The sequence below is a fragment of the Loxodonta africana genome, chromosome 2, assembly GCF_030014295.1.
Source record: "Loxodonta africana isolate mLoxAfr1 chromosome 2, mLoxAfr1.hap2, whole genome shotgun sequence".
Lineage (NCBI taxonomy): Eukaryota > Metazoa > Chordata > Mammalia > Proboscidea > Elephantidae > Loxodonta > Loxodonta africana.
In genome coordinates, this window is record NC_087343.1 from 135,121,018 (window position 1) to 135,148,225 (window position 27,208).

At 40.9% G+C, this 27,208-nt stretch overlaps 1 protein-coding gene across 5 annotated transcripts in view; it reads right to left on the bottom strand.

Moving 5' to 3' along the window:
- Positions 1 to 24,244, bottom strand: part of SNX24 (sorting nexin 24) — a 192,696-nt gene extending 168,452 nt beyond the window's left edge. For 3 of the 5 annotated variants that reach the window (XM_064275901.1, XM_064275891.1, XM_064275910.1), the window contains exon 1: positions 24,139 to 24,244. In XM_064275901.1, the coding sequence (XP_064131971.1) occupies positions 24,139 to 24,198 (60 nt within the window). In that variant the 5' untranslated portion in view covers positions 24,199 to 24,244. The remainder of the gene's footprint in view (positions 1 to 24,138) is intronic. The other 2 variants (XM_064275903.1, XM_064275885.1) reach the window with 1 other exon arrangement.
- Positions 24,245 to 27,208: the final 2,964 nt, after the last annotated feature.

The following is a 27,208-nucleotide window of genomic DNA, read 5'->3' on the forward strand; positions in this document are numbered from 1 at the left end:
ATCTCTCTCTCCATCTCCAGTGTTACAGCCCTCTCTTCTGGGCCTAGAAGGTTCTCAGTGCACGGATCCCGGGTCCAAAGGACATGCTCTGCTCCAGACTCTTCTTAACGGTAGTGAGCTCCCCCCAAACCTTTATGGGATTGGCCCTATATAAGCCTATAAGGATGGCAAAACTGACCAACTCCCTAGCTGGACCACATGGAGCTCAATCCCATTTTCAAGCCACTATTCACAAAGTAAATAGACCAATCCCTTGCAAGACTGTAACCCAGCCAATTATTGTGTGGGAGTTACAAAACCATGACTATAAGGGTGACCAAATAAAAGTGATTCATTGCACTTCAATGACACAGTAAAAGGAGTTAGGAGCAAACTCGGGGGTAGCAGTGAAAATCTTGCCATTGGCTACTACGGCGAGTGAAACTAGAACTGATTCAGAAAAGGGAAACACAAATTAACCAACTTGGGGGAGGGATGAGGAATAGGCTTCCCGGAATCACATATGTAAAGACTCAGAGGCATGAGAACTCAGAGTCCTCCAGCAACCGAGGGCAGTTCAGGAAGGTACACAGGAGGTTCTGAGTAGAGAGACGGGTAGAAATGAGAGAAGACACTCAATTTTATTTTTTATTCATCCTTTTTTTTTTAATCTACCAATTCCAGATAATTTATAAAGCTCACCAATATTCTCTTCAGAATCTCTCATATCCATCTCTCTCTCTATCCTATGCCTCTGTCCCAGTCCAGGCCTTCATCCCAGTCCTGTCTCCATCCCCTAGCCTTGTCTGGACCAGCAACCATAGCTGACTCGAAATCAACTCCCTTTAGAAACATCTGTACGCCAGGGATTAATTAACATGATTACGTTGTTTTCATGTCACTTTGCTGTTCAGAAACATTCCATGCAGCCCTGTTTATTTCTGTACAAAGTAAGGATGGAACCAGAAACTCTAAAATCTGGTAACTTTGTACAGAATCAGTGGAATGAAGCACTTTTATATGGCCCTTCTAGTTATGGTCCTGTAACTCCCAGAATCAACCTTGATGGTTCCTACTGACACTGCTCAAATACTGTCAGTAATGGGCCGTTCTGTCTTGTCCATACCCCCTCCTTCACCTCTAAAGCAACTCATACACCCAGCCTACTAGAATGTGACCTCCTCGCCCCACCCCCCAACAAAATTGGTATCAACTTTGATACCTTTGACACTGGCCGCTCGATGCTCACCCTCCAAAGGCATATAGATTATAGAGACTTCTTCCATCTGGCTCTGCCCCATCTTGCCAAAATATTTCCATCCTTTCTACCCACCATTAGGAGCACTGGTGGCACAGTAGTTAAGAGCTCGACTGCTAACCAAAAGATCAGCAGTTTGAATCCACCAGGTGCTCCCTGAAAACCCTAAAGGGCAGTTCTACTCTGTCCTACAGAGTCGCTATGAGTCAGAATCAACTCAACAGCAGTGGGTTTACCCACCATTAACCTCCCACCCACAGTACACTGCTCTCTTTCACCTTCGGTCATATAATGCTCATTATAGCTTTCTACCTTTACTGGGGGGAACAGGGGATCCTTCCAAAAGCCCTACCCTTTTCCATCTGCTTATCTAAACCAACCTAGCCTTGAAAATGAAGCTTATTCACAATAACAAAAAGATGGAAACAATCTAAGTGCTCATCGACAGATGAAAAGATAAGTAAAGTGTGATACACACATACAATGGAGTTCCCAAAACATCTTGGAACATGGATGAAGCTGGAGGACATTACAATGAGCGAAATAAGTCAATCACAAAAAAGCAACTATTGTATGTTCTCACTTTTATAAAATGACATGAACAGGTAAATATACAGAAACTGATGTTCATTAGTAGTTACCAGGGATGGAGGGGAAGAGGAGGGTTCACTCTCTAGATAATAGACACTTGTTATTTTTGGTGATGGGAAAGATAACAACAAATAAACAATGGCACTAAAATGTACACAAGAAAGAGGACCTGTTAATAATTGTTACAGCATATATAATTTTGAAACAATAGCAAAAACAACCAAAAAATATATGTGTGAGTATACGTATGTAGGCATGTCTGTGTCTAGGTAGGTACAGGTCAGTATATACATCTATGCATATATAGGTAGGAAACCCTGGTGGCTTAGTGGTTAAGTGCTACGGCTGCTAACCAAAATGCTGGCAGTTCAAATCCACCAGGTGCTCTTTGGAAACTCTGTGGGGAAGCTCTGCGGAATTGACTCTATGGCAGTGGGTTTGTTTTATATATAGGTAAGCCCTGGTGGCTCAGTGGTTAAAAAGCTGGACTGTTAATCGAAAGGTGGGCAGGTTGAAAGCACCAGTGGCTCCGTCAGAGGAAGATGTGGAACTGAAGCTACTCCTGCTGGTCACCTTTCCTCTAAATAATAAAATAAACAATAACACCCATGAATACTGTGCTCCCTTAATAATCAACTATATGACACCAAGCAGTCAACATTTAACCAAAAACAAAAACGAGAGCTAAGAAGGGGCAGGGAAGCTAGATCAATGGAAATAGAACAAAAAGAATGGAAATAATGAGAATGTTGACACATCCATGAAAAATGTAGCCAATGTCATGGAACAAGTTGTATAAAATTTGTTAAATGGGAACCTAGTTTGCTATGTAAACTTTCACCTAAAACACAGTAAAATATTCTTTAAAAATAAAGAACGAGAATGTTGACACAATGTGAAGAATGTAACCAATGTCACCGATCATTGTATCTAGAAACTGTGGGATGGGAGTGGGTTTTACTGTGTATATTTTCAACAACAACAACAAAAATTTTTTAAAAATGCAGCTTAAACACCATCATTTGCAGGAAGTCTTTCAAGTGTTCCAGCCCTCACTGATTTCATTCACCAATCCATCCCCGATCTCCACTTTAATGTCATTTACTATTTTTGTTTTGTACAAAAATGAGCATTCATTATTGCCCTGTGGGTACTGTGTCATTTTGTGCAGAGCTAAACAAAAACTCCTTGAGGGCTGCTGTTGACAGCTGCTAGCAGCTGGCATCAATCAGGCACTCAAACATTTGATTTACTGAATTACATTTATTAATTATGTTACTTTATAATAGACAAATGTTTTGCTTTTCGTTATATGTTGAGAATAAGAATACAAGAGGTTAAATGGCACAGATCTTCAATAATCTTTATCTTTAATGAAACTATTCCTTAAAACTATCTTACAAATATTACAAATATATTAAGTAGTAATTAATCAATTCAAAATATGTTGAAATGCTTTCAAGGACCAATATTTCCTCATTTTTACAAACTGACATTATTATAAGCAGCCAATGAAAATTAATACAGTTCTAATATAAAGCAGGAAACGCTGGTGACAGTGGTTAAGAGCTACGGCTGTTAACCAAAAGATCAGCAGTTCGAATCCACCACGTGCTCCTTAGAAACTCTATGGGGCAGTTCTACTCTGTCCTATAGGGTCACTATGAGTCGGAATCGACTCTAAGGCAATGGGTTTAGTTTTTGTTTCTGTTTTTTAATATAAAGCAAATGCTGCTAAAAAAAAAAAAACCATTTACATGTAACAAACTGTAAAATATTGGCAACTAATGTCACAAAACAATTTGTGTATTAATTTTTTAATGAGAAATTAATTTGCTCTGTAAACCTTCACCTAAAGCACATTAAAAAACTGTAAAATAAATGTACATTTTAAAGTGACAGCACTCAAAAACTCAGTGCCTACCCGTATTTGTTTAATACCTGTCTGTCCAATACTTGAAAATCAATGAAACTGTTAATAAAGGCTTAAAACAAAAATGGCCCACAATAAATTCAGGAGGCAAGTTCACTGTTCTACAATACTCCACTATACAATCAGTGCTCTTTGCACTGACCCAGAACAGCCAAAAGGAAGCAAAACTGGATGAATCATACAACAGAAGTGTTTAAGTCTACCTTTCAGATAATCTGACATTAAAAATACACACAAGATTTCAAATCATTTTTTGTAATTATTGTTTAATAAGCCAGTTCCTGGCACTTCTGGTTCTTTATCCATTTTTTTATGTGAAAATGTTTCCTATATTCTCACTCTGCACATTCACTGAGCATTTAAGATTATAAAATACTTCCTCAAATGACCAAAACTCACTATGCCACGGACTGTCCTTAGTAATGAGTTTCTGTTTCAAGTTCCTCTCCAGTGTTTAATGATAGTACTGGATAACTCTCTTTTGCTGCCTGAATTACTCCACTGACTGAATTGGATGCATGTTTGACCTCTGATCCCTTGTAGGCCCAGGGCCACTCCCATCAGTCACTGGCTTGGCCTCTCCACTAGGACCACTCTAGCAGCAGCAAAGCCAGAGCCCTTGGGCCCCAAACTGCCAAGGTGGGATCCTGGCTAGCCATCAGAGTTGCCCATCCTTTGGTCCAGTTCAGAGTAACTCTGCACAGCAAAAGGCAACCCCCCCGCTGCCCCGCCACCGCTCCATGGCACCAGAATCATAGGAAACTTCATCATTATCTCCAAAGCAGGTTAGCTGTTTGTACCTTCCTCCTATCCAGGTAAATCCCAAGAGACTCCGAGCCCTGAGCAGGTGGCACTAAAGAGGAGAGCAGAGATGCCCAGGCCAGAGGTAGAGATGACACAAAAGGGTTATCTTCTCATGCTCTGCTTGCATTAGAGAACATACCATGCTACTGCAGCTTTTTAGACACAGGATAGTAACAGCAACTATTTTTAGTACATGCTTTGCACTGTACCAGGTGCTTTTCATTTATTATCTCAATTATGCTTTTATCCTCACAACTGTTGGTGATAGCATTCCCCCCACCTTACAAATGGGGAGGCAGGCACATGGAGGCAATCATGTCACCGTTGGGAAGTGAGTGCAATCCCAGGTCTGGCTACACTTTCTACTCTGCCGCTCTCCCACAAGACTGCATGAGGCCTCAAGAAGACAATGGCAAAATATAAAAATAAAACTAGTTTCTCTGAAAGTGCTTATTTGCATGGGCTATCCATAAAACTTAAGTACTCCTCCCCCCATAAAATTGAAACTTTAGTATAAGAGAGCTCTGGAGTTTTGAGTAATCTTTTTTCCTGGCATCATATAATTCATTTGTTGAAATTAAACCAATAATCAGCTTTGGTAGACTGTCTCTACTGTACACAAGAGTACACAATTCTAACCAGTTCATGGATAAAAAATAACACAGGTCAAACTATTAAATTCAGCTTCACAAACCCAAAATCCCCTTGCCATATTGCAATTTCTATCAAATGTTTACTTGAATAGCATTCTCTTTGTTGTTTTTGTTTTCCTTTGGTGGTAAAGTAAAACGAACAGGTGCTTGAGTTCTGTAGGATTCTATTATCTGTACTCAAATCAGAAATCCCACACAAGTGTTAAGTCAGCGACCTCTCTATAGAGATCCAATATAAAGATTTTAATTCTTATAAACAAATGCCAACATAGCTACCATAGCTACAGTAAACTAGGAAATAGACCTTACCATCATTTTCTTGAGCCTTATGCAGTCTCATGGGAGGGCAGCAGAGTAGAAAGTATAGCCCGATCTGCGGTTGCACTCACTTCCCAACAGTGACGTGATGGCCTCCCTAAGCTTATCTCCTCATTTGTAAGATGGGGGAACTGCTATCACCGAGAGTTATGAGGATAAAAACCTAATTGAGATAATAGGTGAAAAGCACCTGGTACAGTACATACAGTGTTCACAAATAGAAGAGTCCCTTTGAGAGAGTTCTGGAATTTCTTGAAGGTCCCCAGGGCCCAGTACGGTGCCTGGTATACTGCAGGCCTTCAAGTATCATTGGTTGAGTAAACAAATCTAGCAAATATTTGGGCTGATAAAATCGTCCTCACAGTCCCTATGTCTGTGCCTTCACCCAGCACTTGTCCACTGCCACCTCTTACAGCTCCTGCTTGGCACTTCTGCCCAGATCTCCCTATCATCCCCCTCACCAGGTCCTACAACATTCCCAGCATGCAAACTTGTCCGCAGTAGATCACTGAGCTAAACATCCCAATTAAACAGACTCCCAGATTCCCTCCCCTGTCAAAAGTTCTGCTTCTGCTCAGGGCAAAGCACAGAGTGGGTCTTAGCTGGGGGCTAGCCCCAGGCCCACCTCCGCACTAGAGTCACACACTAAATTACCTACAAACTTAGGATTGGTTGTCTGGCTTCTTTTAAAAAAGAGCTTAAAACTAGAGAAAGTAGGACATCAATTTAAGGGTTTAACAAAAGACCATCGTTGTTAGAAGCCTAAAGCAAAGAAAGGCAGCTGAAATTTCATCTAAGCATAATGTGATCAATAAGTAGCTGTTGTCAACAATGGTTGTTTAATAGTATAGCCAACATCTTAACTTATTCTTACCTATGAGGTGACTGGGACACTTTAGATGTCATTTTCTAATTTGAAAGCACTGCAAAAGGTCTTTTAACATTGTTTTTAAAAAAGAAATCATTTAAAGCAGTGAATTGAAGGTGGAATTATTCAAAGGTGAGAAAAAAGAAAATTTTTGTCATCTCAGGGGTTGCATACTAGATGAAAAAGGAAGGGAAAATACATTGTGATATATTACCTCAACTGGCAAAAGTTTAATTATTAGTATTAGAATTAATGAAAGATGCTACATAGAGTGAGTTCTTACTTTGATCCTTGTGATAACCCTGTAAGATAGGAGTTTTAGGGAAATGAGGCTCCTGGATGTTAAATGACTTGCACAAGTTCCCTCATGAGTAAGTCACAATATTAGAATGTGGACAGTCTGTCTTGGCTTCAAAACTTGGTAATGACACTCCTCAGAAGTTCCTCAAACAGGCTGAGGTCAAAAAAGCTTTTCTTAAGCTCATGTGGAAACCCTGGTGGTGTAGTGGTTAAGTGCTACGTCTGCTAACCAAAGGCTTGGCAGTTGGAATCCACCAGGGGCTCCTTGGAAACTCTGTGCGGCAGTTATACTCTGTTCTATAGGGTCGCTATGAGTCGGAATCGACTCAACGGCACTGGGTTTGGTTTTGGTTTTGGTTAAGTTCATGTATTTATGGATCCAAAGACTAAGTGCAGTTTCTGCATTCATTCCTAGGTGCACTTTCCCTGAATTAAACTGTGAGCCAGTACTTGAAAGTTTTAAAACAAAGCTCACATTTCTCCTTCTTGCTGATGATCTACTCTATAGGGCATCGTTTTCAAAACAGGGTACCCCACAGTTCGCAGCCTCGTTGTTGCTCGTTGCCGTGGAATAGATTCCAGCTCATGGAGACCTCATGTGTGCAAAGTAGAATTGCTCCACAGAGTTTTCAAGGCTGTGAACTTTCAGAAGCAGGTCACCGATTGTACTTCTTGAGGGGCCTCTGAACTGCCAACCTTTCGGTCAGTTGTCCAGCACTTAACTATTTGCCCACTCGGGATTTCCTCTCAGGCTTAGCTATAAATCAAAATCATCTCAAGAGCTTTAAAATCATACTAAAGCTTGAACCTCAGTTAAATCCTACTCTTTGGGGACAGGACCTGAAAATCTGCATTTTTCAGTGCTCCCCAAGAACCAGGGATTGACACAATTAGGATGTGCTGGGGCCAGTAATCCTCCTCAATGATCTTGGCAAGTATTTGGGGGACTTATGTAGGGTAGTGGTCCTCAACTTTGACTGCTTATCAGAGTCTCCCAGGGAGCCTTTAAATATTCTGATGGTCAAGTCACACCTCAGAATCAGGATTCTCTGAGGGTGGGGCCCAAAAATCAGCACTAAAAAAAAAAAATCACCCTGATGTGCAGCCAAGGACTCGCATCACAGCTTTAGCGGCTAGTTATCTACATTAAAGGCCCAGATGGCATGGTGTTTCAATGGGCCATCCACCAGCAGCACCTTAGCCTTGATAATTTTAATTCACCTTTTTCTCAAACTCCCAGCCTTTGCACTTAGTATCAGGTATGTGAAGTTGGTGCTGATATCCAAAAATCTTTCCATTTTGTTCATCTCCCGCTCCTTGCACATATCCATGTCCATTTAAGAGAAATGTTGCATGACTCGCCCCTCTGTCCTGCAAAATCATTCCTACAGTTGAATGATTCATCCCATATGCACGTGCAACATCTGTCATTCTCTCACCACTTTCAATTTCATTATCGCCACTTCCTTTTCTCTCTTATTAGCACTTTCAACACTGTCACTTCTTTTGCCCTTACGGACAATATGGCGCTAATGGTGTTCATAAAGCACGTTAAGCCTAGGCACAAACTCAGACAGAGGCTAAGGAACCACAGGGTGGCTGAAATAAAACCAGAACCCCATGACCTCTGCCATGCCCTGGAAGGTAGCTCCGTTTATGTCTATAAAAGTTCATAATGAAATTACTAAAGTAGAGGAGCTTGGCGCTACCATTTGATTACAGGTAGCATCTCAAGAAGTGAAGCTCAGAAGGTGATTCTTAATTCCCAAAACACACTTTTGATTAACGCCAAAGATCTTCACGGTTGAGAAGAAATAATCTTGTACAGTTCAGTTCTAAACGTCTGAATAAGTAAATCTTCTTACACAGGATATAAATGAAAAACATTCTGCACTGAAAGCAAAATGCTTTTTGTCTACAATATTTAAATGCAAAAGAAGCAGCGTTAAGTGTGAAGATATTCTCTCAACGGGCAAATCAGGTGTTGATTAAAGCTTCCCTAAAACATACACTACTCTGACTACTAATGAATTGCTGCCAAAATGAATCCACATCTTCACCCTACAAACCACCCTCCTCCCACACACTACATCAACAAAAAAGCTCACAGTACTAAGAAAAAACATTTGTTTATCTGATAAACTACTTGCTGTACTAGGTAAGACTTTGTTCATTACTTTGTTTCCCTCACTGCCATCTCAGATTACTTCTGAAAATCATCAGTGGAAAAACCACAGACAATGAATTCATTCAGAGTCCAGATGAAAAAAGCAAATCTGATTTTCCTACAAATCAAAGGGTAAAATTTAACAATAATTTACTCCAGTAATTTTTATGGGAAAGTCAAGTTTATTGACTTTTAAAATAAGGTCTCTACTAATGTCCTAAATTAATTCCAATCCTGTACCTAATAACTGGTACTTTGGAAGGGATTTTAGTATAATATTTAAAAGTTAATTAAAAACAATGCAAGCACTCATGTCAGTCAAGCATGACCTCTGCTCTACAACACATTTAAATGCATGTCACCTTGACCTGTAACACAGCAGTGTAAAAAATTTTGGTCAATATAAATCAAATGTACACTAATTTATTCAGCAGGTTTCCTGGTATCTGAATCAACATTAGAAATCTAACCAGTATTTGTTATTCTATTATTGACAAAAGGAAGCATATTTAAATGATAACAAGTACTCATGGGTGTCATTTGGAAGTTAAATTGTTCCCCAAGGACAGCCTCTGTAAACATCTACATTTAAAGGTCATTTACCACCAAATTATGAACAACTGTTGCATTTATTAGCACAGGCTCAATAGTTTGGAAGCTACAGTCATCAATTTTTACTGACAATGAGATCTAATTGTTCAGTGATAATGAACAAGGAAAACAAACCTTTTCTATAAACTTTCATTCCCTGCTCTATGGTCACTTTTTAAAATGGGGATGCAAACTTTCCTTAGGTATGCATGTGAAGAAAAACCTTCCAACTGCAGGAAAGACTAAACATATTTTAAAATAAGCATCAGATAAGAGAAAATAAAAGCTTGTATTCTCATGATATGTTCATCTGATATAAAGCCAAAGGGAGAAACACAGTACAACATTTATTTATAAATGAAAAGTATATTTCACTTCTAGAAAACCAAAACCAAACCTGTTGCCACAGAGTCGATTCGGACTCATAGCGACCCTATAGGACAGAGTAGAACTTCCCCATAGGGTTTCCAAGGAGCAGCTGGTGGATTCGAACTGCTGACCTTTTTGGTTAGCATGCCATAGCTCCCAAGGACTGCGCCGCCAGAAGGGGGTTAAAATCAACTTCTTTCACCCTCAAAGAAAAGAAGCCCTCATTTTAAAATAGTCTACCTCCTCCTCCGTCTTCCAACATGTAGTCTTAAAGTACAACACTTGCCATCAGCAAGGATGGGAGAGGAGTTCAGGGTGACAGGCACAGTACCGGGTGATGCTGTATATGCTCAGTTTGTAGAGAACTTTTCTTCCAAAAACATACAAAGGTTTTTAGATTTGGAATGAATGAAATATTCATTGAGTAAAAAAGAAGACTACTTGCATGCAGGAACTTGAAGTCAAAATCCCTACGCAGCCACTTACTAGCATGTGACTTACCCTGACTATAGGTGGTTCCTCATTTTAAACTGATGGGCAAAACAGTAGCCACCTTACTGGGGTTTACTGTGAGGATTAAATGTAATAATGCAGTCAAGTGCTCAACACTTATGGCACATAATAAGGTCTGTTAGCTGTTGTTATGATCATTATAATTAATGACAGGTACACAGAAGAAAGGGTCTTTGATTTAAAACATCACCTGAAATTAGTGGCGATGCGTACACAACATGGTGAACATAAGTGATGTCACTGAATTGTACGAGTAAAAAATGGTCGAATTGGCAAATGTTTTGTTATATATATGTCAGTAAAAATTTTAAAAATAAATCATCTGGAAGAGTTTCTTCTCCAATCCAAGACAACAGATGGGAAGGAAAATGAGAAGATATTCATGCGGGGACACTTTTCCAGTCAGTATGCATAGATCTACTATATTCTTTTACGCAACTGAACAGAATGTTGATGTGGCAACAGTTATTTCATAGCCCCTCTTGACGGACATCTCGATTAGGTGTTCATGCCCACCACTTTATCCAAACTCTGTCAAGAACACCAGTGACATCGCCAGTGCTAAGTCCCATGGTCAACTCTCAGTCCTCATCGTTCTTTCCTATTAGCGGCATCAGATACTGATGAGCACTTCCTCTTCCCAGAAATACTGTCTTCACTTGGCTTCAGGATACCACTATTCTAGGTTTTCTTCCTATCTCCTGGCCACTCCTTCTCTGTCACCTTTGTTGGTTTCATATCTTTTTCTCAATCTCTAAACATTGGAGTATCCCAGGGGTCTGGCCTCAGGCAACTACTGTGCTGTGCAATACCAGGCTCATGATCTCATGCAGTCTCATGGCTTTAAATACTATTTATGTGCAGATTATGAAATTTTTAACTCAAGCCTGGGAAACCCCCTACCCTAAGCTCCAGAATCATATATATAACTGCCCATTTGACATGTCCATTTGGGTGGCCATAAAGCACTTCAAACTAAGCATGTCCAAAAAAAGGACTCTGATCATTCCCCCAAATCTGTTTTACCCACAATTTCCCACACCTCAGTAAAGGGTGCCATCATCCTTCCATTTGCTCAGGATAAAAACCTTGACATCATCTTTGCTGCTCTCTTCTTCTCACACCCCAAATCCAATCCATCAGTGACACCTATTGGTTCCACCATAAAAATTTATCCAGATTCCAACCATTTTCAATCACTTCCACCTAGGGTCCTAGGGTATATTGTCAAAAAAAGAAAAAGATAAGGTAAAATAGAAATAAAATGTGTTTAAAAAAATAAATAAAAGAAAAAAATTTTTTTTTTTTTTTGTTTAGTATACCACTATTTATCTAAGAAAAGGAATAGGGTCACAAATATATTTGTATTTGTATGCTGTTTTAAATGGGAGGATAAACTAACTTTTTTTTAAAGTGGTACTCAATATGTAGAGAAAATAGGTTGAGGGGGACATGAATAGAAGCCAGATTTCACTGAAAAAGCCTGATATCATATATTGTTTTGGGGATTATGTACATATTTTGTACAAAACTAAAGCTAAATGATTTTTTTAATCCTTAAAAATACAAAATAAAATGAAAGTGGGTATTATGAACAGAGAAGAACCAATCTAAGAGATTTTTAAACAGTCATTTGATAGCCATTTCTAATGATAGGTAAAAAAACAAAAGAACTATTCAAAAAAAAGTTTTAAACTGTATTCAGTAATCATGTTTTTGATGGCAGCATAGAATGGGATTATAATTAAAACACATTTGTGTATACAATGTGGAATAAAATAAATTCTATCATTCTCAACATCAAAAGAACAAAGATTCTCAGCATGGAAGAATGAAGATGGAAGAGACTAAGGAAAAAAATCTCGTTATTCTGAATTTGTCAAATCCTAGCTTTGACCACTGAAAAGATCTAGAAACCTTCACAAACCCAGTGGCAGTGGATATACCTTGCGCCCAGATTGTGGTCTCTAAATATCATTTCCCACTAAAAGGAACTGAGTATTCTTAGAGAAATGGCTAAGTCCAGATCTAGGCAGGGAGTATGAAAGATGTACCAGGAATATCTTGTTATTCTAGAAAGGAAGTTATTAAAGACTACAAATGTTGTCTCAACGACACAGCACCCAGCTTGAAAAGGCCAAACTTGAAAATGGTCAAAGATGGGACAAAGAGTATATAAAAATGATAAACTCAATGAACTGAAATACATCAAATTATGCTAATATCCGTTAAGTTCACAATGATACTAATTTTTTAAAGAAAGCCTAGGTGATCACCTTTAGCTTATAATCATCTTTGGAGAAAACCAACTCATCAAACTGAAACCTAAAAAAAATCAAATACGTATCCTCCCTTTCCTATAAAAACTATAAAAAAGAAGCCCTGGTGGCACAGTAGTTAAGCTCTCATCTGTTAACCGAAAAATTGGTGGTTCAAAACCACCAACCGCCCTGAGGGAGCTAGATGCGACAGTTGGCTTCCATAAAGATTTATGGCCTTGGAAATCCTATGGGACAGTTCCACTATAAAAACTACACCTCAGAGTAACTAAACAGTTTATGAGGCTAAGTTTCTCTGTATAGATGTATTTCAGCTAATAAATGAAGAAGGAATGATAAAATTTGAATATCACCATTTAGCAACTTCTAATGAAATAACCGATCTAGGTAATATTCTTTAATGGCTGTTAACATCACAGAAAGGTTGACAGTTCAAATATACCCAGTGGTGGCACAGAAGAAAGACCTGGTGATCTGCGTCTGTGTAAGACATCAGCCATTGAAAACCCTGTGGAGTAAAGTTCTACTCTGACACCCGTGGGATCGCCATGTGTCGGAACTGACTCCGTGGCAACGGGTTTAGCATCACAAAAAGAGAGTCAAAAAGACATATTACAGACACACACCTAAGAAGCAGTCTTGCCAAAAAAAAAAAAAAAAGAAAATCAAATCTGAAACTGATCGAGCCTCTTGCCCTTTTCAAGAAAGTGTTAATAATGTCGCAAGGATGCAATCAGCAAAATCCAGTGTGGGAAACTCTACAGGACAAATGTCACAGTGTACACAACAAAATAATTGCGTAAGGAAAAAAAGGGAGAGGCAGAAAACATAGATTAAAAGATATTTAGGAAACATATTAAGCAATCACATTATACGGGCCCAGTTTCAATCCCAAGTTAAACAAATTTTTTTTAAAAAAAAAAGAAGCACATGCTTGGGACAATTACAGAAATGTAAAAATGGATTGATATTTGTGATATTAGTAAGTTACTGTTCATTTTTTAAGTGGGGTGTGATAATGATGTTGCAGTTATATTTTAAAAAGACAGCCTCTGTCTTTTAGACATACAAACTGAAATATTCACAGATATAGCTAAGATGCGCTTCAAAATAAAACAAGAGCCCTAATATCAGGAACAAGACAAGGATGCCTACTGTACTGGAAGTTCTAGCCAGAGCAACATGATTTCTCTGTTTGCAGACAACATGATCCTGTATGCAGAAGATACCAAAGCATCCACAAGAAAGCTATTACAGCTAATAATTGAATTCAGCTAAGGGGCAGGGTACAAGATCAACACACAAAAATCAGTTATGTTTATATACACTAGTCATGAACAACCTAAGGAGCCCTGGTGGTTCAATGGTTAAGTGCTCAGCTTTTAACTGACAGGTTGGCGATTCGAACCCAACATCTGCTCTAGAGGAGTAAGATGCAGCAGTCTGCTTCCGTAAAAATTTGCAGCCTTAGAAATCCTGTGGGGGCAGTTCTGCCCTGTCCTATAGGGTTAGTATGAGTCCGAATCAACTTGACAGCAATGAGTTTGGTTTTAATGAACAATCTGAAAAGGAAATCAAAGAAAACTGATTACAATAGCTTCTAAAAGAATAAAATACCTAGAAGTAAATTTAACCAGGGAGGTAAAAGACTCGTACACCGAAAACTATTTTTAAAAAATTGCTGAAAGAAATTATAGAAGAACTAAATACATGCAAAGGCATCCTGGGTCCGTGTACTGGAAAACTTAATATTGCGAAGATATTGGTACTACACAAGGCAATCAACAGACTCAAACACAAACCCTATCTAAATTCCAACAGCTTTTTTGCAGAAACGAAAAAGCTGTTCTTCAAATTCATATTAAACTGCAAGGGGCCCTGAATAGCCAAAGCAATCTTGAAAAACAACAAAGTAGGTGAACTAACACTTCCCAGTTTCGAGTTGGAATCGACTAGATAGCAGCAGGTTTGGTTTGGTTTCTTATAAATATACAATAATCAAAACAGTATGGTACTGATATAAGGATAGATGTACAGACCAATGGAATAGAATTAAAAGTTCAGAAATAAGCCCATACATCTATGACCAACTGATTTTCGACAAGGATGCCAAGTCCATTCAATGGAGAAAGAAGAGTCTCTTCAATAAATGTTACTGGGACAACTGAATTTCCACATGCAAAAGAATGAAGCAGGACCCGTACCTCAAACCATACACAAAAATTAACTCATACTGCATCAGTGACCTAATATAAATATTAAAACTAAAAAATTCTTAAAAGAATACATAAACAAGACAAAACAAAAAAAACCCATTGCCGTCAAGCTGATTCTGACTCACAGAGACCCTACAGGGCAGAGTAGAACTGCCCCATAGAGTTTCCAAGGAGCGGCTAGTGATTCGAACTGCAGACCTTTTGGTTAGCACCTGAGCTCTTAACCACTATGCCACCAGGGCTCCTATGAAAAAAAAAAAACCCGTTGCCATCGAGTGGATTCCGACTCTCAGAGACCCTATAGAACAGGATAGAACTGCCCCACATGGCTTCCAAGGAGTGCCTGGTGGAATCAAACTGCCAACCTTTTGGTAAGCAGCCGTGGCTCTTAACCACTATATCACCAGGTTTTCCAGGGCTCCAACAGGGGTAGGAAAATCTTCAAAACCTTGATTTTAACAATGGATTCTTACATATGGCACCAAAGCATGAGCAACAAAAGAAAAAAAATAGATAAACTGGACTTCATCAAAACTAAAAATTTTTGTGCATCAAAGGACTTTATCAAGAAAGTAAGGATACATGGCAGATGAGAGAAAATACTTGGGAACTATAAGGGTTTAATGTGCAGAATATATAAACAACTCTTACAATTCAACAACAAAAAAATCAACCCAATTTAAAAAATGGGTAAAGGACTTATATAGACATTTTTCCAAATATAATATAAAAATGGCCTATAAACATGTGATAAGATGTCATTGTTTTTGGTAGTGATGGTTGCCTTTGAGGGGACTCACATCATTAGGGAAATGCAAATCAAAGCCACAATAATGGGCAAAGGACCTGAATAGGCATTTCACCAAAGAGGACATTTAAATGCCTACCAGACACATGAAAAGATTCACAGCATCATTAGCCTTCAAAGAGATGGAAATCAAAACCACAATGAGATAACATTTCACTCCCACTAGGATGGCTAAGACAAAAAACAAATACAGAAAATAACTGGTGGCGAGGATCTGCATAAATTGGAACTCTTATCCACTGTAGCAGGAATGCAAAATGGTACAGCTGTTGTGAAAAACAGTGTGGCAGTTTCACAAAAAACTAAAACTAGAAATACCATATGACCCAGCAATTCCACTTCTAGGTATATAACCAAAAGACTTGAAAGCAGAGACTCACAAAGAGACTTGTACACCAATGTTCACTACTGCAGCACTATTCACGATAGCCAAAAGGTGGAAACAACCTAAACGCCCATCAACAGATGAATGGATAAACAAAATGTGGTGCATATATACAGTGGACTATTATTCAGCCACTAGGAGAAATGAAGACTTGATACATGCTACAGTATGGATGGAGACTGAAGACATCATGCCGAGTGAAATATGCCATTCATAAAAGGACAAATATTTATGACATCACTTATATAAAAAGACAAGAAAAGGCAAATGTACAGAGACCAAAGTTTATTAATGGTTACCAGGGGTGGGAGGAGAGAGGAAAAGGGAGGCTAATGGTGACGGAAAAATTGTATTAAGGATAGGGTTGCACTGGCGGTTACTGTGATTGCTGTTAATAAGCTGTATACCTGGAAAAAGTTGTGTGATAGATATGTTTACAACAACTAAAAAAAGAGTAGATGCTGAGGCTGGTTATTTACAACCAAACACCACAGGGGATTAGATTCCTTGGTTTGGAGGTTTAGGGTTATGGTTTCATGGGACATTCCAGTTAACTGCGTACAGTCTGGGGTCTTAAAAGCTTACAAGCAGCCATCCAAGGCAAAACAGTTGGTCTCTATTCACCTGCAGCAACAGAGGAAGAAGAGGAGTCAGGGATAGGAGGAGGATATGGAATGTGTAGCTAACTGCCTCCATGAACAATTGCCTCCTTTGCCATGAGATCAGAAGAACTGAATGATACCTGGCTACCACCACTGAACATTTAGATCAAAGATTCCATAGAAGAATCCTGATTCAGACCTTCTAGAGCCATGGAGGGTGGGTGAACCCCTGAAACTACTGGCCTGAGATAATCTTTAAACCTTAAACCAAAAATACCCCCCGAAGTCATCTTAAAACCAAACAACAGTTTAACTTAACTAGTAGCAAAGTTCTGCCTTGAGCATTAAGGTCTGTTAAGAGCTATATGAGATAAAATTGACAACAGTAACTCAAAAGATTAGATAGTGGGCAGTGAGTTTATGTTAATGAGGGAGGAACGACTCAGAAAAGGAGGGTGAGAACAGTTGTAAAACACAAAGAGTATAATCGATGTCACTAAACTTTACATGTAGAAACTCTTGAATTGGTATATATTTTGCTGTGTTTATTCTCAACAACAACAAATAATAAAATTTAGAAAAAAGTAAACTGAGGAAAAAAGGCAATAATGAAAACTGAAAAAAAAAATAAGGTATTTGACTTACATCAGAACCAACTTAAAACAGAGTCATCAGAAAAGAACCCTGACTTAAGTCGGCGGACTACCAGTGCTGCAAAGTGTTTACAAAAAGTTTATTTTATATAACATAAATATTCTCCTGGGCTTTGTTTATATTGTCAATTTACTTTAAAGCTCTTTAATTAAAAAAAAAAGGTTCAAGGCAATCCCTAAAGGAAATAAAAATAATAATCACAAACATAATTAGATAGAAACACTATTTCTGGCACTTGGCAGGGGTTACTCATTTAATCCTCAAGCCAACTCCATAGTTTTATCCTCTTTTGCCCATGAGAAAAAAACAAGGTACACGGAGGTAAAGTAGCTTGCCCAAAATCAGACTCTGGGTTAAACACTGGGGGCAAGACTTGAAGGCAGACAGTATGAGTCTGCAGCTCCCACCATAAACTGGTGGGATATTGATAAATAAGCTTTTGCTGTATGGCAAAATTACCCAAGAGGCAACTGAAATAACCAAAACTTGATGTTATCTGCACAGATTCATCTACCCTTTCCTCATTTCTTAGACACAGTGTGCTATAAATTTGGACAACTAATTTAGTATCAGAACAAAGCACCACAGGCAAAACCAACTGCAAAGGGGTATTCCAGATTGGATCCTGGAAAAGAAAACAGACATTAGCGCAAAAACTGGTGAAATCAAAATAAACTCTGTGGTTTAGTTAATAGTAATATACCGACACTGTTTTCTTATTCTGACAAATTTACTACCAAATATACAGCTGGAGCTCTGGTGGCCTGGTGGTTAAGAGCTCAGCTGCTAACCAAAAGGTCTGCAGTTCGAATCCACCAGCCACTCCTTGGAAATCCTAAGGGGCAGTTCAACTCTGTCCTAGGTCGCTATGAGTTAGAATCAACTCCACAGCAATGGGTATGCTACGGTAATGTAAGATGTTAACAACAGGGGGAACTGGGTGAAGAGTATACAGGAACTCTCTGTACTAACTTTGCAACTTTTCTGCAAATTTAAAGTTACTTCAAAATAAAATGTTTATTAATAAAAAAATATAAGAAAACAACTACCTAAAAACAAATTAAAATACATGTCCAGCTCAATGAAAACAAATTTACATCTGTCCTCAAATTTTGAGCAACGTATTTCCAAAATTCAATTCTCTTATACCTACTTTGATTTTTATATGAATGTAGCATTCTCACTTTGTCAATATACAAAAATGTTTTCAAATTGTATTTCTTGTCCTTAAGGGCAAGAAGCCTATCTTACACATGCTTGACTTAACCATTCCACAAATATTTAATGTGCACTCATGCTATGAGCTTACCATGAATAAGGCACTATGCCAGATATGTCTTTCTTACACAAAGGCCTCCTTCACCATCCATGCTTACAATGGATGACTGAAAGAGGCTGTTGTGGACACTGTGGTCTTGCTGACATCCTCTGCCCTTTTCCTACTGTGGTGCCCACATGGTTGGGTGGCAGTAATGGACTGATCCCATCCCAGCTCCAGAGAGGCCCCATGATTATTTCCACCCATCTGGTTAATATCCCCCTTACTATGGTGATTGGTTCAGGTAACCCTGGCCTTAGCCAGTTGGCACACAGGATTCCCCTGGCAACAGGTTTGGTTGAGAAACAGGAATGTAATTTGGGGTTAAATGAGATATGAATGAAGGAGTATCTGCTCAGGGTTTATGAGGAAAAAAATGCTTTTACCCTTAAAAAATGCTCTCTCTTCCTCTGGATGTTATAGTACACCAAAAAAAAAAAAAAGTCTGCAACTGCTATAGCCATTTTGTCACCAGGTAGGAAGCTACTTTGAGGAGGAAAGCAAACAAAGAGAAGAGAGCAACTCTCAGGTGGCCAGGCTCCCTCAGTCAATCTCTCAGAGCCTCAGTTCTTGAAAATATAAAATGACAACGATTCCTGCAAATCACTGTTAATTCAGAGGCAATATTTACATTGTGGTTGTGTGAAAAACAATCACAACAACTGGCTTTAGATGATACTAACAAACTATTGTTAATTCTGTGGCAGTATTTCCGTTTTGGTTATATAAAGCAACGTCTTTATCTGTCAGATAGTCACACTGAGACATTTACAGATGAAATTATGTCTTGAATTTGCTTTAAAATACTCTGGGGGCGGTGGGGGGAAGGGGAGATGGGAGGTAGTGTGAGATGGTGAATGAAACAAGAAATGTAAAATACTGAAGGTGAGTGATGGGAAAATGGTGGTTCATTATATTGTTCTATTTTTGTATTTTAATCTATAAAAATTTAAAACAATAATTCCTGCATATATCACAGTATTATAATCACGTATGATCACGTACTGAAAAGCATGATACATTTCTAAGTGTGTATCAGATAAAATAGTGATAGATTCCAGATCCAAGAAAAACATATATTTGTATAAGCAAAACACACCCATTCACAGACATAATGTTAAAATTCGACTTGAGAAACTAATTCAATGGCTCAATTTTTACAGCAGTGAAAACTGAAGTCTAATATATATTCAAACTTTTGTGTTGTTATCTAAGTAATAACTCTAGTTTTGTTGTTTTTACCAACGATGTATCTAAAAATAAATAATACCATACACACACATATATATACATATACATACGTGTATACTGAAAGTGGAGCCCTGGTGACGCAGTGGCTAAGGGTTGTGGCTGCTGCTAACCAAGAGATCAGTCTGACTCCACCAGCTGCTCCTTGGAAACCCTATGGGGCAGTTCTACTCTGTCCTATAGGATCACTATGAGTCAGAATTGACTCGATGGCAACGGGTTTGGGGTTTTTTTGTTTTTATACTGAAAGTAGGATGGATTATAGTTCAATTTCCTTGCCTTTTGCTCACCCTTTACCTACTGCAATCAGGCTTCAGCCAACACCCCTCCAGACCCAGAACCTGCTGACAGATCTAATGGGCTGTTCTCCATGTCCACCTCACAACCAACCACTGAGCAGCCTCTGGCTCATTCCTTCTTTAGAAGCATCTCTTTCAGCTTTGACATCCCTGGTTTTTCTTCTCCCTCTCAATGCTCTGCTGGGACTTCTTTGCTCAACCAAGTTCTAGGTCTTTACTCTCAACTCTCTCCCTTATTCCTCACTTGGCACGCTCTTCCTGGGGAATGGCATCAGTGTTCATGCTTTTTTGTCTTTTATGCTAATGGCTCTTAGAGCCCTGTTTCTAGCCCAAACTTCTATCTACCCTGAACTCCACAATTAAGTGCTACACCCATCACTGAAAATCCAAGAGGTCCCACAGTGAAATTTCTCGTGCTGAAACCTGCTCCAGTTCTAATTTGGTTCCTGGCACCCATATCCACAGGAGTCATCCTGGCCACCTCCCATCAGGCCCTGGAGATTGTTTTCATGTCTAAGACTAGTGCCTTAGTTCAGGCCCTCATCCTCTTCTTCCTAGCCAAGTGTCTCTTAACTGAGTAATGCTCCAAGATGCATCCTTCTAAAATGCAAAGCAATCATGTTACTTCCTTCCTTAAAAACTTTCTCGTGACTTCCCACTGTTTAAGGTTAAAGTTTATACTCCCTTCTATGGCTCTCAAGGCTATAAGCTGGTCTCTGCCCACCTCTTCTCTTCCTAGTATCACTCTGCACAATCCCTGCTAAACCCCCCCACCCCCCCACCCCCCCAAAAAAATCCTATAGGACAGAGTAGAACTGCCCCATAGGGTTTCCTAAACTGTAATCTTTACGGAAACAAACCGCCACGTCTTTTACCAGTGGAGCTGCTGGTGGGTTCAAACCTTTTGATTAGCAGCCAAACGCTTAACCACTACACCACCAAGGCTCGTTCAATCCCCGCTACTTACTCTAAACTCCAGTCTATACCCCCAACCCACCCAGCCCACTGCTCTGTTTCATGCTTCAGGATCTCTGCTTTTCAGCTGTTTTTCTCCTCCTATTCGACAGTGTCACTGTGAGTCAGAACTGACTCAGTGGCAATGGGTTTAGGTTTTTCTTTTGTTTATCTGAAAATTCACTCACTCATTATTTATTCAACAAATGTGCTGAATTCTTACTGTATGACAGCTCCTGACTAGGCTACAGCAATGGCGATGGATACTGTCCCTGGCCTCATAACCTCCCCAGGAGAGAACTTATGAGCTCATCTGTATTTTGTTACAAAGTATTCCCCTTTCTTCATGACAGGGATGTGCCATACTCCATCGTAAACTAAACTGATTGAGAAGTGCCCCCTCTTTTTTGTAGTGGTTCTAGGCATTTAAAATGCCTTTCCCCTGCATTTCCTCTTTCTAGAATGCACAATCCCAGCCAAACATCTAAATCAGATATCAAAAGTCAGCCTTCCTAAGAACCTCTACCACCCCATCACTCATGCCTCCCTAAAGCCAAGCGGAACTGACTCCTCCTTCCCTCAAGCCCCCAGGGTCCAGGGCTCCTATCAGGGCACCCTATTCCTTCCCTACCTTGCTCCACACCCCTCCTGGCCAGGCTGAGAACCTCGAAGGACAAAAGCGATATCCTCTCATCTCTCAATTTCACACCCAACACAGTGCAGGCGCACAGTAAATGCTTAAAAGTTAAAACGTCAAAAAATCACTCTGTAAAGGTAATTTACTCTTGACATTGAGCATAAATTAGTATGAACTTTTTGAAGAGCAACTGAGCAATACCTATCAAAATGTTTAAAGAACCGGCAGTACCACTTCCAGTTAACACCCTACAGACATCCTAGTAGCAGGTATAAACATGCATGTATAAGAATGTCTATTTCAACATTAGATACAGTTACCAAAAATTACAATTGTCAACGGCCATCGACAGGATCTCAGTAACTAAATTATGGTTCATCCATAGTGTGGAACATCCCTTTGCTAGTAATTAGGGAAAGGCAGCACACCTATCCATACTGACACCAAACCAAAACCAAATCCACTGCCGTCGAGTCGATTCCAACTCATAGCACTTAAGGACTACACCACCAGAGTTCCCTGCAGATAGGTGTCTACTTCAAAGTGATTATTTCTGCAGGTAATTAACTTTCAGCTTGGATTACTGAGATCACCTTTTTCTTTTCTCTGAAGACCAATGCTCCTAACAAAGGACCTTTTTATCTTCAGATCCTAGAGGAAGGTCCCAAAGATAGCCCTCCAGGACTGCAGAGATGCTGATGGGAGAGACGAGACACCTGGATGAAAGCCAGTCAAGGTCTTAGGTCTAACAGGCTTGGACAAAACTTCTAAGGAAAAACCTTGATCAGGTTCAAGTTGAAAAAAAATTTTTTTAAGAAGATAATGTTTAACCATACATTAGTGCACTGATTGTTGTTGTCTTTGCTAGGTGCACTCGCAGCAACCCCATGTGACAGAGTAGAACTGGCCCACTGGGTTTTCTTGGCTGTAGCACTGGGTGGGTGGGTTAATCTTTACTGAAGCCGATCACCAAGTCTTTCTCCCAGAGTCACTGGGTGGGTTGGAACTGCCAACCTTTCAGTAAGCAGTTGAACACTTAACCCTTGTGCCACCAGGGCTCCTTTAAGGCACTGCAAAGGATTATGAATATAAATAAGTGCCACTTTTGAGCTCAGTCCCCTCCTGGTTGCAGTTTCCTCCTGAAGAAAGGCACTTTGAGTTCCTTTTTTGGGACACTTGGATCCAGCAGTCCACTTGATTCCAACAACCCACACACTTCTTGGATTTTTTTTTTAAATCACTGTTAATTCTAAATCTTCCTTTGAATTGATGATTAGTCATCATTATGAAAACCCAAAGATCCAGATCATTACCAAATACTAATAATATTTAGAGGAGAGGAGAGAGATTAAATACTTCCCTGCCAAATTAATGTAACTGTGTTTAACATGTATGTGGATCAGCAGTGAATACAATAATCCTTTCAGACTGGCCTGTGCAATCCTTCCCAAACTCTACCTGTTCTTTAACAACTGGAAATAAATTCTTCCAAGGTCTACTCAGCTTGAGGCATTTCTCTCTCTAGCAATGACTATCTAGATAAGCCAAAAAAACCAAACCCATTGCCGTCCAGTCGATTTCGACTCATAGCGACCCTATACAAATATGTTTAAATTCTCTGGGAAATCCTGCTTCTACAACTCTATCTACTAAACTTGTGACCCAAAGGTCCCAGGCCCGAGTCTCCGCCCTCCCCGCCACTTCCATTCTTTGAAAGCAGTGACCCTGTTTTACATTTCTTGGTGACCACAGGCTTTGGTATGGAACAGGTGCTTAACAAATACCTGATTTTGCCATCTAGTAACACTGCAGAACTAGAAAAAAATAAAAAAAACTTTGGAACCCATCTAAAACGAACACACTCGTTTACTTTGGCTAAAAAGCAGCTACCAATGCTCATTTTTTAAAATTAACATATTTTCCATCTGTATGAATGCTACGGAACTTGGAAGCCGACGTGAACCTGCCGGGAGGCCACTTCTTTCTGGCTGGGCAGGGGCAGCAGCTGCGCCAGAAACGAACGCAGCCCATCCTGGCTCCAGAGGGCGGGCGGCGCGGAGAGACCGAGCGCCGAGTCCAGGGACTCGGCTCCCGGCGCTCCAGTCCCGAGGCCTGGACGGGGCCGGGGAAGGGCAGAAGGGAAAGGCCCAGCCCGGGGGCGAGGAGGGGCAGCCCGCAGCCGCTCCAGGTCCGGGCGCCCGCAGCCGCCGGGCCAGGGAGGGGGCGCGCGTTTCCTTGACAACCGCGCCTAGGCGCAGCCAGTCCTCTGGGTCGGGGGAGGGGAGCGGAGTGAGGGGCGTCCCAGCGCAGGGGCGGGGGCGCGCGGGGGCCCCTCGGGGCGTAGCAGCCGGGGACCGGCCCTCGGGGCCTCGTGGCGCCACAGGCCGCGCCTACCGTGTATCCCCGCTCCAGGTCACTCTCCTCGTAGCGAAAGGACGGGATGTAGACCTCCATGGCCGCACGAGCCGGCCGGCGGTGGGCGGGCCAGGGGACGGGTGGGGGGCGGGCCCACGGCCGCGGCCGCCGCTCCGCCCGGGCAGGGCCGCCCCGCCCCCCCGCTCTCCGCGTCTCGGCCACGGCCCGCGTGTCAACCGCGCCGCCGCCGCACTCGGGCGGGCCTGGGCCGAGGTGCGAGGGGCCGGGCGCGGAGTGCCCGGGCTCCGAGCCTTACAGGCGGCGGCGGCGATCTGCTGGGCCCTGAGGAGGCGGGGCCTGAAAACCTGTGAGTCTGCAGAAAAGGGGTGTGCGCGCCGCCGCGCTGGGCACAGGGCCGCACCCGGCGCTCCCTGGCCTCCGGGCTCCAGCGGGCGCTTAGTTTGCAATTTGCGAGACACCACCCATAACAGATTGCAAGAAGACAAAGAACAGAAAATCATGGAGCTTCTGGTTTTGTTTCGGTTGGTTGAATTTTCGTTTTTACTCCCCGCTGGCCTTAACGGCAATGAACCCCTCAACTTTTACCAGAACTTTACTGTTTTCCCAAGAGTTGAGGGTCAGCAACTGGGTCTGAGTTACCACTTAAACCTGGTAATGATAATGTAATACAGAGGCCGAAAGCGTGCCGTCCTTGAGCTAAATCCTCTGACTTATTGCTTCTGATGTTAAAATGTTGCCTTTAAGTAACTAAAGAGCGTGGATCCACAATCAACGTCCATGGAAGCAGCAGTCAAGAAATCAAATGATGTATTGCATTGGGCAAATCTGCCACAAAAGACCTCTTTAAAATGTTCAAAAGCAAAGATGTCACTTTAAGGACCAAGGTGCACCTGACCCAAGCCATGGTATTTTCAGCCATCTCATATGCATGTGAAAGCTGGATGATGAATAAGAAAGACTGAAGAAGAATTGTTGCCTTTATTACGGTGTTGTTAATGAATATTGAATATACCATGGACTGAGAAGACCGAACAAGTCTGTCTTGGAAGAGGTACAGCCAGAATGCTCCTTATTTGAACGTGTTATCAGGAGGAACCTGTCCCTGGAGAAGGACATCATGTTTGGTAGAGGATCAGTGAAAAAGAGAAAGACCCTCAACCAGGCGAATTGACACAGTGACTGTAACAATGGGCTTGAACAAAAGGATCGTGAGGATGGCACAGAACCCGGCAGTGTTTTGTTCTATTGTACATAGGGTAGCTATGAGTAGGAACTGACTGGATGGCACCTAACCACAACGAAGGACTTTTTAACTATAAGAGAAAATAGAAGATACAAAAAAGAAGGTGGTGGCCACAATCTGCCCTCCGGCCAGAGGCTAGCTACCAGAAAGTACCTGAAAGATTAAGTGTCCCAGTTGAGAAAACTTTGTTATCAAGTTGTCTTTGTAAAGGTTGAGTTTCTTTCCTAGGTTACAGCACAGGACAGAATGGAAACTTGGAGGTGATTTGTGGGTCAGTGGGTTAAAAATGGAAATCGTGGTGGCTGTAGTGGTTAAGAGCTACAGCTGCTAAACAAAAGGTCGGCAGTTCGAATCCACCAGGCGCTCCTTGGAAAATCTGTGGGCAATTCTACTCTGTCCTATAGGGTTATTATGAGTTGGAATCAACTCCACGGCAATGGGTTTGGTTTTGGGGCTTTTTGGTGGTGAAAAATGACTTCACTCAGCCAGCCAGAAAAAAAGTGACAAGCCAGCAAGTTGCACAGTTTGAGATTTTTGGCCTTTTGACAAACAGCTGTACTTAACTCAGTGTGCCCTGGAGAGGAGGGGACATTTCAACCTGACAAACTCTGGAGTTTGTGAGACAGGACCCTAGGTCATAAAAAAAAAAAAAAAAATTTTTTTTTTCATGGAGGAGAATAATCAGGCCTCTTGTTTTAGAGCTTACCTGATGTGGGCCCTGCAGAGCCCTCTACATTAGCCTCATCTAAGAACCCCTCCTCTTACCCTACCACACGCCTGCAGCTTCTGGATGTGTCCTCTCTCATAACCCCACACTTTAGCATGAGCTGTATCCTGTGGCTGGACTGCCTCTTCCTCTTCTCTTCTACTGGCCAGCACCTCTTGTTGTAACTAACTAATCAGCTCAGTGGCATCTATGCTGCTTGAGTTCAGAGTGCAGTTTGGATATTGTGCGATTTACTCATCTGCCTCACCCACTCAGTTTTAGGGCAAGTACCTTTAAAAAACACACACACACACACACTGTTTATTCCCTGCTTCTGACATAATGCCTGGCACATTTTTCTTTAAAGCCTTATGTTGTCGTTAGGTGCCATCAAGTTGGTTCTGACTCACAGCAACCCTATGTACAACGGAAGGAAACATTGCCCGATCCTGCGCCATCCTCACAATTGTTATGCTTGAGCCCATTCTTGGAGCCACTGTGTCAATCCGTCTTGTTGAGGGTCTTCCCCTTTTTCGCTGACCCTCTACCAAGCATGATGTCCTTCTCCAGGGACTGGTCCCTCCTGATAACATGTCCAGAGTGAGACGAAGTCTTGCCCTTCTCCGTTCTAATGAGCATTCTGGCTGTACTTCTTCCAAAACAGATTTGTTTGTTCTTCTGATAGTCACATGGCATATTCAATACTCATCGCTAACATCATAATTCAGAGGCAAAAAATTCTTCTTCAGTCTTCCTTATTCATTGTCCAGTTTTCACATGCATATGAGGCGATTAAAAACACCATGGCTTGGGTGAGGCACACATTAGTCCTTAAAGTGACATCTTTGCTTTTGAACACTTTAAACAGGTCTTCTGCAGCAGATTTGTCCAGTGCAATGCATTGTTTGATGTCTTGACTGCTGCTTCCATGGGCATTGATTGTGAATCCAAGTAAAATGAAATTCTTTAAAACTAAATAGTCATTACAAAACCAGGGTAGTACAGCAAGCACTATGCCACATACTGTCTTAGTTATTGTCTTAGTTATCTAGTGCTGCTGTAGCAGAAATACCACAAGTGGATGGCTTCAACAAAGAGAAATTTATTTCTTCACAGTAAAGTAGGCTAGAAGCCCAAAT